General features: G+C 37.8%; 1 protein-coding gene across 2 annotated transcripts; it reads right to left on the bottom strand.

Moving 5' to 3' along the window:
- Positions 1 to 10,025: 10,025 nt before the first annotated feature.
- Positions 10,026 to 17,275, bottom strand: c14h5orf15 (chromosome 14 C5orf15 homolog). 2 transcript variants are annotated; one of them, XM_037687844.1, is made up of 4 exons: positions 17,137 to 17,275; positions 14,421 to 14,534; positions 13,681 to 14,285; positions 10,026 to 10,284 (listed from the first exon to the last, which is right to left on the bottom strand). In XM_037687844.1, exons 1-4 carry the CDS (start codon positions 17,255 to 17,257, stop codon positions 10,150 to 10,152), a joined length of 975 nt encoding a protein of 324 aa, XP_037543772.1. In that variant the 5' UTR covers positions 17,258 to 17,275; the 3' UTR covers positions 10,026 to 10,149. The 2 variants fall into 2 exon arrangements, with proteins under 2 accessions (XP_037543772.1, XP_037543771.1); XM_037687843.1 differs by having other exon boundaries at positions 13,681 to 14,534.
- Between the last annotated feature and the right edge of the window lie 343 nt (positions 17,276 to 17,618).

Below are 17,618 nucleotides of genomic sequence, written 5' to 3'. Positions count from 1 at the left end.
ACAGAAAAGACAGAACCCATATGCCAGCTTTCATAGCCTGAAGGCCCAGCTGAACCACATCAGCTGACGACCTTCTCGTGTCGCCCAATTACCCGCCAAGATCGGCCAGGACGGTCTCGGAGACTGTCGAAGGGCACAGTCCCTGCACAGTGTGATGCCTCTCATTAGAATCTCTGTCAGATTTAAACAAGATTTTTCCGTCTTTCCCTTCGTTCACCCCTTTAGTCATTTCTTTGCCTTTCGTCATATGGCTGAGCGCCAACCTCCCCTCACCCTCTCTGAAACCATGGAGATGGATAGTTTCTGTGTTTCTACTCCAAACAGAGAGAGAGCGTGAAAGGTTAGAGTCTCAAGACGCAGAAAATACTGTATAAGCGTTGTCAACACCGAACACACAACTCTGAGAGATTAAAGAAGAAGCAAAAGCTGAACCGTCAACATACTGAGTCATTATTTTCAAGACTTGGTCAGAGCTGGGTAGGTGGGAATTTAATATAAGTGGAAAAGCAGCTGAGGTATACAGAGGTAAAGAAGAGAGCTACACCTCCTACGAACTCACTACAAATGTCTGCTCATCCATTTTTCGGACGTAAACTGTGTCAATTGAGGGTTGAGGTAGAAAAGCCGAGACATGCAAACTTCTACATTTCCAACAACTACATTCAGCTCCTCTTGGTGAATTCTCAGTCACCGCCCGTCCTGCTGGAGATTTAATCCCTCCAACAAGTTCTAGGTCAGGGGTCTGCAACCTGTTCAACCAAAAGAGACATCGCTGCCCCTTGATTCACGAAATAAAATGTGTCTACCACTAAACCTGCTACAACTGGGATTATCAACTGATGGCCCATGGGCCACTTCGAGTTTGTTGGAGTAGGGGATCCGGCCTGTGGGGGTGACATTAGAAAATTAAACGTATATGAGGAGTTTTCATCTCTATTTATAGTTTTACATTTTACTACAAAAATAAATACAGTATTTATGCAAAGAAGGAAAGAAAATAATAGTTTAGACAAATTTTGATGGAAAATTAAAACACTGAACTCTGCAGGCCTTGATGTGTTTATTTGTGGAAAAATAATTAACTATCTCACATTGCAGTAATAAAGCATAAGATTAAAGTAAATATGGAATGATTAGGGCCACAGTGCAGTTTTTTTTTTAAAGTTCTCCTGAATTTTGACTTGTTTTTTTCAGAATGTAAAGCTAAAGTCATAATTCTGAAAATTTCAATAAAAATATTTCATTGTGGCCCGAATCCTCTTCCATATAATTGTGATTTATTTAACTTTTTTAATGAAAAACAAATGACTTGATTTACTTTGACTTTAATTCTTTCTTTTTTTTTATTCCTACAGTTAACAAGTTGCCTCTGTCCTTCCGCTCCTGAGGTGGAGACAAAGACAATGAAGATTACATTGTTTTCATTGTGCAGGTTGCCAAAATAAGATTTAAAAAGTGTGCGTAAAGAATGATCAACAGTCACATGAGGAGAAGGTGCACAAAAATATTCTTGCTCCAGTTTTTTATACCTGAACTTTAAAACTTTTAGCGTTTCAGCTGGTCATATAAATACTTTATAATTGGTAAACTATGAATATGAGTTCAGATTTTTTTTTAGAATAATCACATAAAATTAAAGAATGGGGCTAGAAGCTAAAGCACAAATAAGAATTATAGAACATTGTGCACTTTTTCTAATACATATTCATCATGTTGAGGGTTTGACGTTTCTGTTTTAATCTTTCCAAGATCACAAATACTGTTTTTTTACTATTGTTGTTGTTGTCAGAATGTAACATGGAAATGTTCTTATTGTCTCTGTGATGGATTTGTTTTGTTTTTGTGCCTAATGACCTGTGAGAATGACCTGTTTCTTTCAAGGATCATGCCTGGATTCCTGTTTTGTTTCCTTCTTTTCTATCCATTTGTTGTTGTTTTTTCCATTGGGAAAAGAAAAAGGGGATGAGGAAAGTGGTGATGGCTGTGGCTGAGCGGTTAGTGCAGTTGTCCTCCATTGCACAAGTTGGGGGTTCGATTCCACCAGCAGTCATATGCCAAAGTGTCCCTGGGCCAGACACTGAACCCCTCATTGCACAGATGTGTGTGTCCCATCAGTGTATGAATGTGTTAAAGCACAGGTTGTAGTGTAAAGCGTTTTGAGCATCTTGATAAGATAGAAAGGTGTTATACAATTACAGTTCATTTACTTTTTTTGGGGGGGGGGGGGGGGGGGGGAGTCAGGGTATTTATCTAGCTGTAGCTCTTTCCACTTCTGCTTGGGCAGATCATTCTTTCAGTCAGCTTGTATGTTAACAGATTCTATCCATCCATCCATTTTCTTTACCTGCCTGGTCCTGTGCAGGATTATGGGGGGACCTAGTGCCTCTTTCCTAAAAACTTGGGTTCACCTGAGACAGGTCACCAGTTGAACAACCAGCCAGTTCACCTGCATGTGTTTGGTTTGTGGGCAGAAACGAGTTATCCAATGCAATCTTATGTTTCACAGAGGAAATCTCATACATATTGTATATGTTGTGCAAATATGAAAATAAAAATACTTTTTTTAACCAAGGTTGATATTTACAGTTTGAGAAAGAAAAGCTTCTGAAATTAAAATACACCACATTCTGCTCACACTACATGATACACATAATACACACAATATCTCGTGATCCACTGGATACGCTTAAATAAAACTTTCAGAAAGTATTTACTGGAAGAGCATCTTTGTTTAAAATGTAGCCACTAACTATTTGCAGTCAACTCTGTTTGTCTGTTGGCAAAATATTTTGTGAATGACCAGACAAGTTCTTATGAAACTTTCATGAAATAATCATTGGATGCACGTCAACAACTGAATGTATGGAGCCGGTCCAAGGGCTCATCCAACTGACGTTCATTTACAAAATATGTGCTCACATTTGGTAGCAGCTGAGAGTCGTTCCCAACCCCTCATCTGAGCTTAACATCTTGTGAGGAGATCCCTCAGAACGTCCTGTCTCAATAAAATATTATCATAGTCTAAAACTCTGGTATGAAAGGCAACAGCAGTATACACTACTACAAGAAATGTTAGGCCGTTAGTTTTAGTTTAGTTTCTGCAAGTTGGCAACAATAGGTCACATTTTATGCTACTGAGCTAGTTGCTCATCCAACACAAGCCTCACTGAATCAAACAGCCCCTGTCAGATATCTCAAATGTAAGCTCCTTGGTGCACGTCATCTGCAGATAAGATAACAAGGATTTGTGCATTTGTACAAAGTTAGTTGAGTGTTAGTTGAAAGACAGCGGCAAAATGAAGCCTGCCAGCCAATCTTAAAACTGCTTTAGATCAGCGGAGGGTGGAAGTCCTGTCTGGTTATCCAGTCGTTTCAGAAACAGCTTTTCTAACTTTGATAAGAAATAAGTCCAGAACATCTTCAAGTTGAAGCTTGTAAACTGCTCACTTTAAAGATTTGTTGCAATATCAGCTCACAGATGCTCAGATTTACAACTGAACCAGCAGTAAGGTGGATTACTCAAAGATTATTGATATCAAATAATCTATGCATAACATAAATGACTCCAGTTTTTAATCACCCACTGCCAAATGTGAAAGACCAAGAGGATTATGCCCATGTCTGTGCTCAAGTTCAAGTTCAAGAGTCTTTATTATCCCCAAGAGGCAATTTGTTTCACAGTCAGTAGGCACACAGGACATCCATACTAGACAAGACATTGAGAAGTTATCACTGTTTGTTGAGAAGCCTGATCGCTCCAGAGAGGAATGTTTTTCAGTCTGTTCGTCCTACAGCTGGGCAGCAGATACCTGCATCCAGATGGAAGCAACCTGAACTCACCATGGAGTGGTGATCAGGATCTGCCAGAATCTGCCTGGTCTTGTTCACTGACCTCGCCTTGTGTAGTTAGGTAGGTAGGCTCCTTTGTTTGCACTGTTAGCAAAATATCTTATGATTCACTGGAAGAATTTTAATTAGACTCAGAAAGTAATCATTGATTGAACATCTACAAATGATTACCTTTAACAATCAACCCCATTCAAGATGGCTGCCATAACTAAGTGGCCTTAGCAAGTGTAACAAATAGCTATAACTCTGCCCTATTTGCAGATATTAAATTAAAATTTGGTGTGGTAGATCTATTCTTGAAACTTTGCCATCAGCCATCTGAGTCAGTTGTGTCTGTTAGCAAAATATCTTGTGAAACACTGGAGGAATTTTAATAACATTTCCAAACACTAATCGTTGGATATGCATGTACGGCTGATTAATTTTAGGAGTCACCCCAATTTGAGATGGTCACGATGAACAATTGAACAACTGAACTTACAATATAATCTGAAGCTGAAGATGTTTTGTTTCCTTTTATCATTTCAGAAATGTCTGGAGTGTGTGGAGGTCCAAGAACAGCATGAAAGGCCTGGTTGTGCATGACCTGGATGATTGAGAACCTTCACCAGCACAAAAACGTGTATAACTTGGTCAATATTACAAATATTAAACTAAAACTTAGTGTGGTAGTAGTTGAGAGTCATTCACAACACATACTTTGAGTGGTAACACATCTCGCGAAACCTGACCGTGTTTTATGAGCTCATGCATAATCATATACAAGGTTTGACCATAAATTATTGTAAATTTATCCTTTCTCATCATTTAGTTTAAAACTATGGCGATGGGAGATGTGCATTCCTTTAAGGAATGCAATGCCTTTTATTATATGGTGCGTGAAAAGAAACTCATTTTTAAAAAAAATTCAGTCGAACTGTAATTAATAACATTATCAGGTTGTTTTTGTCTCGTTTCAAGGGGATAATTAAACATCTAATACCTCCCTGCGATGCAGATTATCCTCTACTAACAATCATGACAAAGCACCAGCCTTTGCTTTAATTAATTACAGCTAATCTATCTGGAGAGTGTGCTTTATTCTGATAGTAATGCACGTACGTGCAAATCCTGACAGTTATGGTCATCACTAATCAAGCCACAGCCTCGAAATCTTACCAAAGCAGCAGATTTAGTGTCTGAAACTGAAATATAAAAAAGTTTGTAGAACCTGGGGCATCGCTAGCTTTACAAATATTTCACACACAGTAGGAATATATTTTGAACAAATCGAATCTCTTCAGTGAAACTAGCCATCAAGGACAGTTGTGTGATATTGACCAGTCTGGTTTCGCCTCAACAATTTCTTTGCTTGTTTAGATTGGCTCACTTTTATAACCCAATTCCAGCAGGTATCTTTTTTTCCCTCCTCATGAAGACATCAATACAGTGAGCAGCAGGAGATGTGGGGGTGTTGCAGATTAAACTGTTGGGTTGAGGCCCGAGCTTATCAAAGCAACACGCTGTCGTGATCAGAACATGCGATCTGGCCTATCAGCTGCCTCCTCGGTGGGAGAGGTCAAAGACATCGCAACCGCTGTCGAGTTCAGCCGGAGGGATTCTGTGCAAAAACCGCCTGTAAAATCATGTAAAATACAGTTTGAAATGCAGGAATTCATTTCAATTCAGTTTATTTATATACATTTAAATGTAAATAATGTATCTTCGTTATACACCAAAGTTAGTCATGGAGTTCCTCAGGGTTCAGTGCTTGGACATATACTCTTTACCGTAAATATGCTTCCATTACGTAAAGGTATTAAACAGCATGGAATAAATTTTTGTTATGCTGATGATAAAAAGTTATACTTGTCCAAGAAGGGAGGTCAGAGTCAAAGATGCTGTTGGAGGGTGCTGTTGGTTCAACTTTGCAACTCCATTAAAGGATTTACTGAATGCAAGGTGCAAATACTACTCGTAGATACTAATGTTAATGTAATGTGAGATAATATTCCTACATAATTTCCTCATCATATTAAAAATACTAGTAGAAAATAGTTTTTAAAAAGATGACATTACAATGAAAACTTTAAAACGTGCTCAGTTTCAAACTAAATCGACATGCTGTTTAATCGTCAGATCACTAAGGCATCTACTATAAATAATCTTATTTTTAATGAAATAATCTTGCTTTTGTTGCCGTGTTACTTTTCTCTCACACTGATCTTTAGTTTAAAATACAAAAACTGTTAGGTTTTGTGCTAAATTAAAATTAAATGACTTAAAGGTGGTTTGTTTAATTCTGACCAGGCAATATGTTTCCATGAGAGCCTGTAGGACAAATTCAGCTGCAGGGACAGACTGTGGCAGTCATTCATCAACACAAGACCATTTAAAATATATACAGTGTTTTGTATGCTTATAAAAAACACGAGACACTAAAGTTTTGCATATTTTTGGCAATAAAGTGTGTCTTTGCGTCATTTAAAATATACACACAGATGCTCAGTGTGTCTCCATTTGGTGTTTCAGTTGGCTCAACGCAGCGAGAGAAAAAGGAAGTAGAGGATTTTTTGTTTAAATTTGTCTTTATTACATTGATATGATACGTGCACCACTGTCAGGAGAGTGGAAGAAAACCAGCTGCTACATGACTTTTTCCTCCTCCTGAGTCTGTTCACATACATTTCCCTCACACTGTCACTCTTCCACTCCAATTTGTTCAAGGAAACAAAGCTGGCATTCAGAATTTATTTGTGTGAGTAGGCTGCCTCCCTGTGGTGGACATTTGTTTTTCTTTTAATTTCATTTAATGCAAGACGGTGATCTAACAAATGAAACATTAAAGGAATGCATATCGCCCACTGCCTTTCATGACAGAGTTTTGAACTGAAATCATCTTATGGCAATAAATAAGAGTTATTATGGCCATTTGAACTTAAGTTAATCAGCTGTAGTTGTACATCCAATGATTGATTTCTGAGCGTTGCATTAGGACACGTCCAATGGTTCAGTAGGTATTTTGCTAACAGACAGACAACATTGATGCACTATAGGTAGTGCTATCCTGATGCATGCCCAATAATCTAGGTAGAAAAATCTAAAAAAAGTTAAATCTGGTCCTCTGGACATTCAAAAAGGTAGTGCTCAAATGTGTTGGGAATGACTCTCAGCTACTACCACACATCTAACACCCCCCCCCACACACACACACACACACACACACACACACACACACACGCAAAATGAAACAAGCTGCTCCTTCTTTTACCCCAACAGTTGCTTTCAGTGTTTCTGGATACTTTAACAGTAAATACATTTGAATGAATGCATGTCTGTAATAAGTCCTGATGCTCAATAAGATGAATCCAACAAGGTTCAGTCAGATCCTCTGGCTGGATTCTTCTTCTTGAAACGTTTCATCATTTATTAAAAAAAATTAAAAAAAAGACTTCAGTCTGAAGAGCTGCAACAAACTCAGTCTTATAAATAGCACCTTCTCATAGTGGATCAACCAGTTTGTAGGTGACAAACAAAACTATTGTTCACATGTAAAGAAAGGGCTATCATCCTAAAGGCCAACCATTAGTGCTCTGATTACACAATAACAGCATTATGAGGGGGGCAGTTGAACACGGAGGCCTCCGTCTGTGTAACGATGGACGAGTTCTCTTCAGAGACGGCTTCCTTTAATCCTCTCTCAAACCAGTGTTCCTCTCTAACAAGGATGTGAACATCGTCTCACAAGTTAGGAGTCATCAGGACTCTGTACCACAGCCTTCTAACTTTGGAGCCAGTGGGAAGGACAAATCCCACACAAAATAGGTCCTGGAGCAATGTGGATATCCTAACTGGGCCTTCCTGACAGAAAATAAGAAACTCAAACAGGACTCCAGTCAGCCACCAGGTGAAAAGGAGGAGCACAGATTTAGGCCAGTGGTCATTCCGTTTGTTGCGGGACTATCAGAGAAACTGAGACGTTTATTTTCTAAATATAACGTCCCAGTGGCTTTTAAAACGCAAAATACATTACGGCAAAGACTGGTTCATCCCAAAGGTCCAGTCCCCCAGCACAGAGTAATGTTGTGTATGCTGTTCAGTGTCAGGAGGGCTGTGATCAGTCTTACATCGGGGAAACTAAACAGCCACTGGCCAAAAGGATGGACCAGCACAGAAGATCAACATCATCAGGCCAGGACTCTGTGGTCTACACTCATCTCCAGGCCAGCGGTCACTCTTTCAGGGATGAAGATGTTCACATCCTGGACAGAGAGGAACGATGGTTTGAGGAAGTGAAGGAAGCCATCTTTATCAAGAGACCTATCCATTGTTAAACAGGGGTGATGGAGTCCATGTTCAACAGTCCCCCTCTTACAATACTGTTCTTGCAAACATCACTCAGCCCTCTGAATAGCAAGTGGCCATCAGGGCACTAACGATCAGATGTTAGTTTACACCTCCTCAGACTAATAAGTTTTTTGGATAAAAAACAAACGTTTCAACAAAGAAGAATCTGTCCAGAGGACCTGACTTAACCTGGTTAGATGTTTGTAATAAGATTACAACTGCTGAGAGTTCTGGTAACAAAAGATTGATCATTTGAGAACATATTTGCCATTTTCATTATCAATATGGGCAGCACGGTGGCGCAACTGGTAGAGCTGCTGCCTCTCAGCAAGAAGGTCCTTGGTTCAAACCCCGGTCCAGGGGCCTTTCTGGGTGGAGTTCGCATGTTCTCTCCGTGCATGCGTGGGTTTTCTCCGGGTGCTCCGGTTTCCTCCCACAGACCAAAAACATGCATGTTAGGCTGATTGGTAACTCTAAATTGTCCCTAGGTGTGAGTGAGAGTGAATGGTTGTTTGTCTCGTTTGTCTCTATGTGTCCCTGTGATGGACTGGAGACCTGTCCAGAGTGTCTCCCGCCCCTCGCACAGTGATTGCTGGACATGGGCACCAGCGACCCCCGTGACCCAAAATGGAATAAACAGTTAAAGATAAGGGATGGATTATCAATATATCCTTAGGTGCAACAAAACAAACTCACAAAAGGACAATTTATATAATTTGTGCTTTATTGACAAAAAAAGATTGTACACATTTTACTCTTGATTGCAGGTGAAGTTGATCATCAGGGTTAACATACCCCCTCATGTTTTAGCTAGCAGGACTGAGCAGCACAGCGCAAACCCGTCCACACTATGGACATAAGCGAGACACAAAGACACCCGAAAGCGTTTGACAGGCGGCTCATAATATATTTAGTTTATTATGGCATCAAAACTAAAGGCATGAAATGGCAACAGATGTGGCCGTTATGAACAGAAAACAGTTGGGACAAGAAAACTGTCCATTGTCTTTGGTGCATCCGTCTGCTAATTATATATAAACTTGTGGACAACAGGTCATATGGTGGGCGCAAATGTTCAGATAAGGGATTAAAACCTCAAACATAATCCAACAAGAAATAAAACTTAAAAGATTTGTGTAAGAGTACGTGACAGAGACTTCACTGAAGTCATAAAACAAAAAGGGACAGCCACAGAAAATCTGCACAGCAAAATCTGGACAGTAGACGTAGTATTACCTGTTAGCATAAAGATATAAATATCTGGCAATAGTAGTTCCTTTTTTAAATTATATCCTTATTTTCTGTTCTAAACACAGAAACCATCTGTATTTGAATGGCTTAAGTAGAGATTACCAGTCACCTAAAATTTTATACCAATATAAACTTATACTTTGTGTGTAACCCAGTCTGTCGTTATTTAATAAGGATTTAAACTTACAATAGAAACTAACAAAAACGCATTTGGAAAAAAAAGTAAAAAACAGTTCAACAACCTGGGAAACAGAATTTTGCTTTAAAGGTTTAAAGAAAATCCTGTCAAATGTTGTTAAATTGTAGATGAAAAGTCAAGTAAAAAATTAGGGTAAATAAAAAATAAAATAAAAAACTTAAGGAATGACGTTCTGACCTAAATATGACATGGTTGTTGGTCTTTTTTTTAAGGTTTGTATTAAGCATAAAAAGACCAAATAAAGGAAAATAAACAGCCCTTAAGGTAAGGCTGAGTTACCCACAAGAAAGACCTTATAATAAACCAAAAAAATTAACATATTATAAACACAAAAGATGTGAAAATAGCCCAATATCAAAAATGGCTTGAAGAACATTATAGTCAAAAAGTATCTTCCCCTGATCTCCTAAAGGCTTATGAAATTAAAGAAAACAAACAAAAAAAAGCACAGAATCTGATGAGTGATCAGGCAGAAGGGCCATTCTGCTTTTGTTTAGACACACAACTCATTTCTTAAGCGCTGATTAAAAAATATAGTCTCGGGTCATCTTGAGGGACGGCATGGCCTCGTTGACGTTCTGGCTCAGGCGTTGATACTCCACCGTGTTACGAGAACATAAACCATCTTTCCATCGACGGCTCTGTACCAGGAGGAGGATCTGAAAAACATCGGGGAGGCGGGATGGAACAGATGTGAGTTTGTGTGAAAAATGCTGACAGAAATCATGTTAATGTGTTTGATGTACATCTGCTGATCCAGTAAAATATTTCTCCGGTTTGACAAGCTGGCAGACAAGATAAAAGTTATAACTGGAATACTTTAGCACTTTAACATCCAAATTGACTTGAACATTGTACAACAAAACCTTTCTCATAACACTTGACAGATGAAAAATGTGTCTTTTATATTATTTTATTGTGAGGATTATCATTTTAAGGTAGTTCACTTATTTTCTTAAGCATAAAATTCTGTTTTACTCTTTAAACTTTCAACTCGGTCACTGAGCTACTCAGATTCCACTGACTCTTTAAAAAAAGATCTTAAGACTTATTTATTCAGACTGGCTTTTAGTTAAATTTTGTTTACCGTTTCTTTTTTGTTTTGCTTGTGAAGCACTTTGTGATGTTATTGTCTGTGAAAGGTGCTATAAAAATAAAGATTACTTACTTACTATTCTTAATAGGTTGAATCCCTGAAACAAAAGGCTGTATGTTTGATCTTTTCCACCCCACTATAATACTAACATATTTTTTTAAGTTAAAAAAAATTGACAAATAAAACATAATGGTAGTCCTTTTCACCACAACATGATGAAGTACACTGACTTTTCTTATCATTTTCAGTCTCCTTCAGACTGAATAGTTGATTCCTGCTATTGAAATTCTACAGGCAGACCCAGTGTTTTACAAAGCATCTGTTCCTATTTATGCCGTTGTTGGACTTTTAAGATTTGTGGTCAAGTCAGCAATCCAGATTTCCCCTGCAAATGTTGGACAATATATTAAAATATAACTAAATGAGCATTTTATGTCATTTCAGGAGGACTTTGTGGTAGTTGGGGATTCTTCAACAACCATCAGAAATTTAGGGGCATGCTGCTTGAAACAGCAAAAGGAAAACAAACGCAAACTCACAAGGTAATGTTTTGGCTAACTGAATTTAACAGTTTTTTTTTTTTTACACTGCAATTATTAAATGGAAAATTAAAAAAATATAGTTACAGCTATAAACAGTAAAAAAATAAATAAATAAAAAAGTCTCAAGCAATTAGAACTTTTTAACTGCTATTTTTGAGATGGGCAGAAAATTTTGAACATTTAAAGCAAAGTGCAAATTTAAAAAAAAAAAAACTATTAACTGTCAACTATTTTCACTTGTTGTTGTTTTTTTTTTACACTATCACCTAGTAGGGACATGTCAAGTTGTTTTATAACGGTGCTGCTCCAGTTGTGGTGCTCCCGCCCACCATAACTCCTGGAAGAAGGAATATATACCATATATATATATATCCACTAGACTGAGGAACAGCTTCTACCCTGAAGCTGTTGGACTCATAAATCCCTAACCAGGATAATCACTGTGTGTGTGTGTTTGTGGTGGGGGGATCATTGTAATGCCACTTTGATTGGTGATATGTGCTGCTGGTTATCCATGCTGCTGATCTCATGTTGCCGATTATCTCATGCTGCTGTATTCAATCAAACCCATCTGTTCACAAAGACTCGTGTTCAGGCTGCTTTTGTTACATCATACTGTTTTGCATTACTAGTATTTAGCGTATATTTTTAATCTTTCGTGTACCATTTGGCGTTCGTTTAGCATATATCTTAGTGTATATCTATGATGATACTTCCGCCAGTTTTTTTAACAGTTAACAATGGTGTACCACAAGGCTCAGTCTTAGGACCACCCTCTTTACAATCTACATACGTAATGTAGGTAAAAACATCCCTAATGCATCCATACATTTCTATGCTGATGACACAGTTGTTTATTGTCAAGCTAAAACAATTGATAAGGCTTTCCAGCTTTTGAAATCTGCATTTGACATCATCCAGACAGATTTGTTCCACCTCAAACTTGTCCTAAATGCCGACAAAACCAAAGGGATGCTTTTTTCAAATAGGAAGTCGGTCCCAGAAGTTCTTCCTCTGATTTCATCCTCAAATGGTGTCCCGGTTAAGTTTGTTGATTCCTATAAATATATGGGTACCGTGGTCGACTCGCATCTCTCTTTTAAGCTCCATGTGGAAAACTTGGTAAAGAAACTGAAAGTTAAACTGGGTTTCTTTTTCAGAAACAGATCCTGTCTAACTCTGAATGCTAGGAAACGCCTTGTATCTGTGACCTTCCTTCCCTCCATTGATTACGGTGACATTATTTACATGAACGCTCCTACAAGAACCCTGCAGATGTTGGATGCAGTCTATCATGGTGCACTAAGATTCATAACTGGCTGTGATTATCGTACCCACCACTGCACCCTGTATTCACTGGTTAACTGGTCATCATTAACTTCACGCAGACTCTCTCACTGGTACATTTTCATCTTTAAATCACTTCTTGGTCTGCTTTCTTCATACATCTCCTCCATGTCTCTGCGTGAGTGCACTACAGCGTGCGCTCTCAGGACATTATTACCTGCAGTGTTTCCTCAGTGCAGACTGAACTTGGTAAAAGGACCTTCTCCTACTCTGCTCCTGTTTCCTGGAATATCTTACAAAAAGATCTGAAGCTCTCGACCTTGACCTCTCTAAGTGGCTTTAAGAATCTGTTGGACTCCTGGCAAAGACCAATGCAGACATGTTCCTGTTTTTAGTTTTCTACATTCGCCTTAAAATCTAGCTGTTTTTTTGTTACTTTTCTTTTTTTTAGACATCCTATTTGTTAAAAAATATATATAAATAAATTATATATATATATATATATATATTTCTATATATATATATATATTAAAAAAAACTGTATGACTTTTTACAACTGTCTATTGTTGTTGTCCATTGTTGTCATCATTCTTTGTTGAAATCAGGTCTCTCTTGTAAATGAGTACTCGAGGCTCAATGGGATTTACCTGTCTAAATAAAGGTTGAATGAATGAATCTTAGATCCTTATATACGGTTTCTTTTTACACTTTATATTTTTGCTGTTTTTGGGTGTAACTGGGACCCTGTGTACATAATTTAGTTCAACCTCATGTACCACATGTGGTGAAATGACAATAAACATACTTGAACTTGAAGCAGGCCACAGTCCTAAATAATAAAAGCAGCAACTGACATTAGCACTCCAGACGGCTTTCCCTGCTTGTAAACAGGTCGTTTGCTGACACTTGTCAAGATAAATAGCTCTGCATGAGAAAAGGGTGAAAAATAACAAATTGTGGGAAGCATAAATTGTTCTATGTTGGTCTTCTGTTTAGAGCATTAGATGGTAGGGAGGGATATGTTTTTGATAAAAATGCCCACCCCTACACAACATAAAAATAATATATTTGATTAGGTCTGGTCAATACCGTAAGAACAGCTGCTCAGCTGTTAACATGCCAACACTCACTTTCCTCTTGTTGTGGTAGGTGATGTAGAAAATGGCCACCAGGAAGGCCACGATGATCAGATGAAAGAAGAAATGCGAATCCTCCTGTTCTGAGTTGTAGTTGTCAGCTTCCTTGTAACGGGTCATGTCCAGCTCATTAACCAGCGGATTTTGGTCCATTTTGCTTTCATTGGAAGTATCAGAGTAGATGCTCTCATCTTCATCATCCTCATTCAAGCCATCATCCTCACTGGTGGGAGTGGTAGATTGCCCATTACTACTGTCCAGCAGGCCAGAACTAATACTTTCTGTGGTGAATGGGCTCAGCTTGCCAACATCATTGAGGGTGTCAGGTACACCAGACTCATTTGGTTCAGTTTTAGTTGGTTCTGGCATTTTGACAGAGGTAGTGGGAGCTACTGATGGAGGGTGTGTAGTGGTATGTGACGAAGCAACTTGTGAGGGCGTTTTACCTGTTGAGATAGCAGGTAGTGTTTTTTTTGTATGAATGCTCTGGGAAGTCTCAGGCAGTTCATCAGCAGAAGAGGCAATTTCAGTGGCTGTATGATCTTTGTCGCTTGATGGATTTGTTTTAGGTTCATTGGATGTTGTGTTCTCATCTTTACCATCTCCTGTTGTGTTGGGTTTACTGGAAGCAGGTGTTGTGTTGGGTTTACTGGAAGCAGGTGTTGTCCTCACATCTTTACCATCTCCTGTTGTGTTGGGTTTACTGGAAGCAGGTGTTGTCTTCACATCTTTACCATCTCCTGTTGTGTTGGGTTTACTGGAAGCAGGTGTTGGGTCCTCTGGAATGGATGAGGTGTTTGCTGCACCTTTACCTTGGTTGGTAGGACTCTGGGATGTTTTCCCCATCTCTGTTGGATAAAAGTAGACACAAGAAATACTTTAGATAGTTAAAAAATAAAAGATGAAATATAAAATTAAATGAAAAACATTAACAATATATTTGCGGAAACAACTGCATTTTTATGTCAAAACAGGGCTCTTAATTAAAAATTCCAAATGCAATGATTTTGCTTCAGACACTTTTACAAAAGACACTTTCATTTCAAGAAGCACACAAGTATATTGCTTCTGGTGACCAGAACTTAGAAAAAGAAGCTGTTGGCAGCCAATATAAAAGCTATAGGTAATAATATAGTTAACAAAAAATAAAATACTTCAACCAAAACAAAGAACAGATGAGAAATTGTAAAAATAACTAACAGGAAACGACTAAAGATCACTCTGAATCTTAAAATGGGAACTTTCATTCAGGGGGAAATGGGAAAATTACACAGATTATCATTACAGGGACACCACAACAACATAGGCAGTGACTGACATCCAGATGTCTCTTTTGATTATGTAGCAATCTTTAATGGGAAGCAAAGCTGTAAATACAAATATTGCTAAATACTACATTAGTTTGTTTGAATTAAGCCCCTGTACACATATCTTCACTTTACCAGTTGTATCCAAGTACATAACAGAATCAATTTTAAAAATCTGATTTATTTTGAGCCGTATCACCCAGCCCAGATGTACATATTGAATGAAAACATAGTTTAGTATACTTTTCTATTTTCTCACAACACAACTAACGTCAGAGAAGTTGTGTTTGCAGATACCCTGTCTAATTCAGATTTACACAAACAGGACATAAATGAGATGTCTGAAAAATGTTTGACAAAGTTTTCCCAATTTTAAGCATACGCAGGTTGTAAATGTTGCAATATTCTAAACCTAAAAAAACTTTTTTTTTTACATTTTGTAAACAAAAAGCACTTTAAAATATATATTTTAACTCAACTCCTGAATGCGTTTTTAAACTATGTCGTCCTTCCTGACTCTATAGCATCATTTAACCAACAAGCATCACCATTATTTCATCCTCTGGGAGCATAAGGCGTTGCCTAGGACCGGACAGGAGGAGAACACTGAGGACTTGAATCACGTAGAAGCAACACTTCTCTAAGAGGAGAAAGAGTCTATTCATAGGCATGGGCCTTCGCCAGCATAAATAATCACTGAACAAGAGACCTTTGTTTTCTTTTACTGAAAAAACAGCATGTGAGATATTCAGCATACAAACATATTTGAAAAGTAATGCAAGATAAGTTATTTGCTTAATTTTGGTAAACATTATGTAAGGAAAGGGAAAAAGTATGTCTCTTTTTTTATTGCTAAAGGGGGAAAAAAGCCATGTGATAATCTGACTGCCATACAGACAAATTATAACATTGAATTTCTATTAAAAAGACAAAAATTACAGAACTTTGATACAATCACTGGACAAACTACTAGGTCACTCAGAGCTTCAATGTCAGCTCAGCTATTTGTTTTTTCCACTTAGTCAACGTAGTGCAAGCACAGTACATCTAAAATAAAACTCATAAAATTACACCCGTCCCAAAATATGACAAGCAGCACTGGAGCTATATTCAGTAAAGTTTGAAGCACTCTACTTCTTAAAAATAAATGGACAATTAACCAGAATTTAGCATAAGCGCATTAATACTACGCAGAGACGAGGATTAGTTTGAAAAATGTGAGGCGATAAATAAAATTTATAAAGTAAAATACTTGATAGTTTTAAAGAGTTGTTTCTTCTTACAAAAAATATCCAGGACTTATAAATGCACTGTAAGTGCTGTTGCTTAAAGAAAGTTCATGTTGCATAAATAACTATAACATCTGTAAACAGATGAAACATGTTTCATACTTGTGTTGAGTAAATGCATTTTATTTAACACAAGTATGAAACATGTTTCAACTGTTTACAGATGTTATAGTTATTTATGCAACATGAACTTTCTTTAAGCAACAACACTTACATGCACTGTAAAAATTTTTTTATCAAATGTCAACAGCCACAACTGTGTCTCCAATTCATCATGTCAACTTCAAATGTTTTTCTTTAATGATTAACAGACAGGTTAAAAAAAATACAGACATCAAACAATTACCTTTTGGACTCGGTCCCTTTATTTGGTCTTGGCAAATCGTTGGGTGTTCTTGTCCTTAAAAACTATGATCTTAACCATCATTATATATTAAATATTAAGTTAATAGGTCGAGAAAAAACAGGCAAGTTGCTTTAGTTTACAGATTTATGAAACAAAACTTTTTCATTCGTTCAACCTTTAGTTAGACAGGTAACTCCCATTGAGCCTCGAGGACTCATTTACAAGAGACCTGATAACTTAAAAGATAAACTTAAAGGTTGTTTATCGCCAGCACATCATTTTAGCTGAGGAATTACTTCCGGAAACATCTTCCGCGTTCTAATACCAATAATAAAAATGCTTATGACGTTTGCTCAACAGAAAAAGGCCTAGTTGTAATTGCCATGACTTGCTAACAGGCGAGAGTAATGCTAACGTCACACACTAAGCTAACTCGATAGCCCCCTGTCGTCAAATTAAAAAATAAGACATCTTCCGCTATCGCTAAAATATCACTCAAGAGTCTTACCGTTCGGTGTTTGTGGAATTGGTGTGGACAGGCAGCCACTGACCAACAGCTGAAGGAAAATAACCAAACAAACAGCGTAAATACTAATCCTGCTTCGCCCCATACTTGCGTACGTCGCCATCTTGTTGACTGACAGAGGAGGTGTGGCCTAGTAATTAAATATGAGGAAGTGGGCGTGGTTTGTTCGGTCCTTCCAGTTTTGCTCGTTTATCTATTTCCAGCAGTATCCCTGTCTATTTAGATTTTATATTTTTGCATTGAACTGCAGCCATTCTGTTTAGTCTCTTGTGGTCAGTTCCATTTTACTTGTATTGTTGTACGGGCCTTGTGTATGAATGTGCCTTTTATAAAATACAGTAGATCTTGTAGGCCTTGTATTTTTAAAATTTTCTGAATATTTTTATATGGTTTACGAAGACCTTAGACGATACAAATGCTTTCACTGTTCGGATCTGTTGTGACACAAGCACTCAGTTTAAAAC

Source organism: Nematolebias whitei, chromosome 14 (genome assembly GCF_014905685.2).
Source record: "Nematolebias whitei isolate Nwh7 chromosome 14, NemWhi1, whole genome shotgun sequence".
NCBI lineage: Eukaryota > Metazoa > Chordata > Actinopteri > Cyprinodontiformes > Rivulidae > Nematolebias > Nematolebias whitei.
The sequence above is the reverse complement of the archived record's forward strand: the minus strand, read 5'-3'. Positions and strand labels throughout refer to the sequence as shown.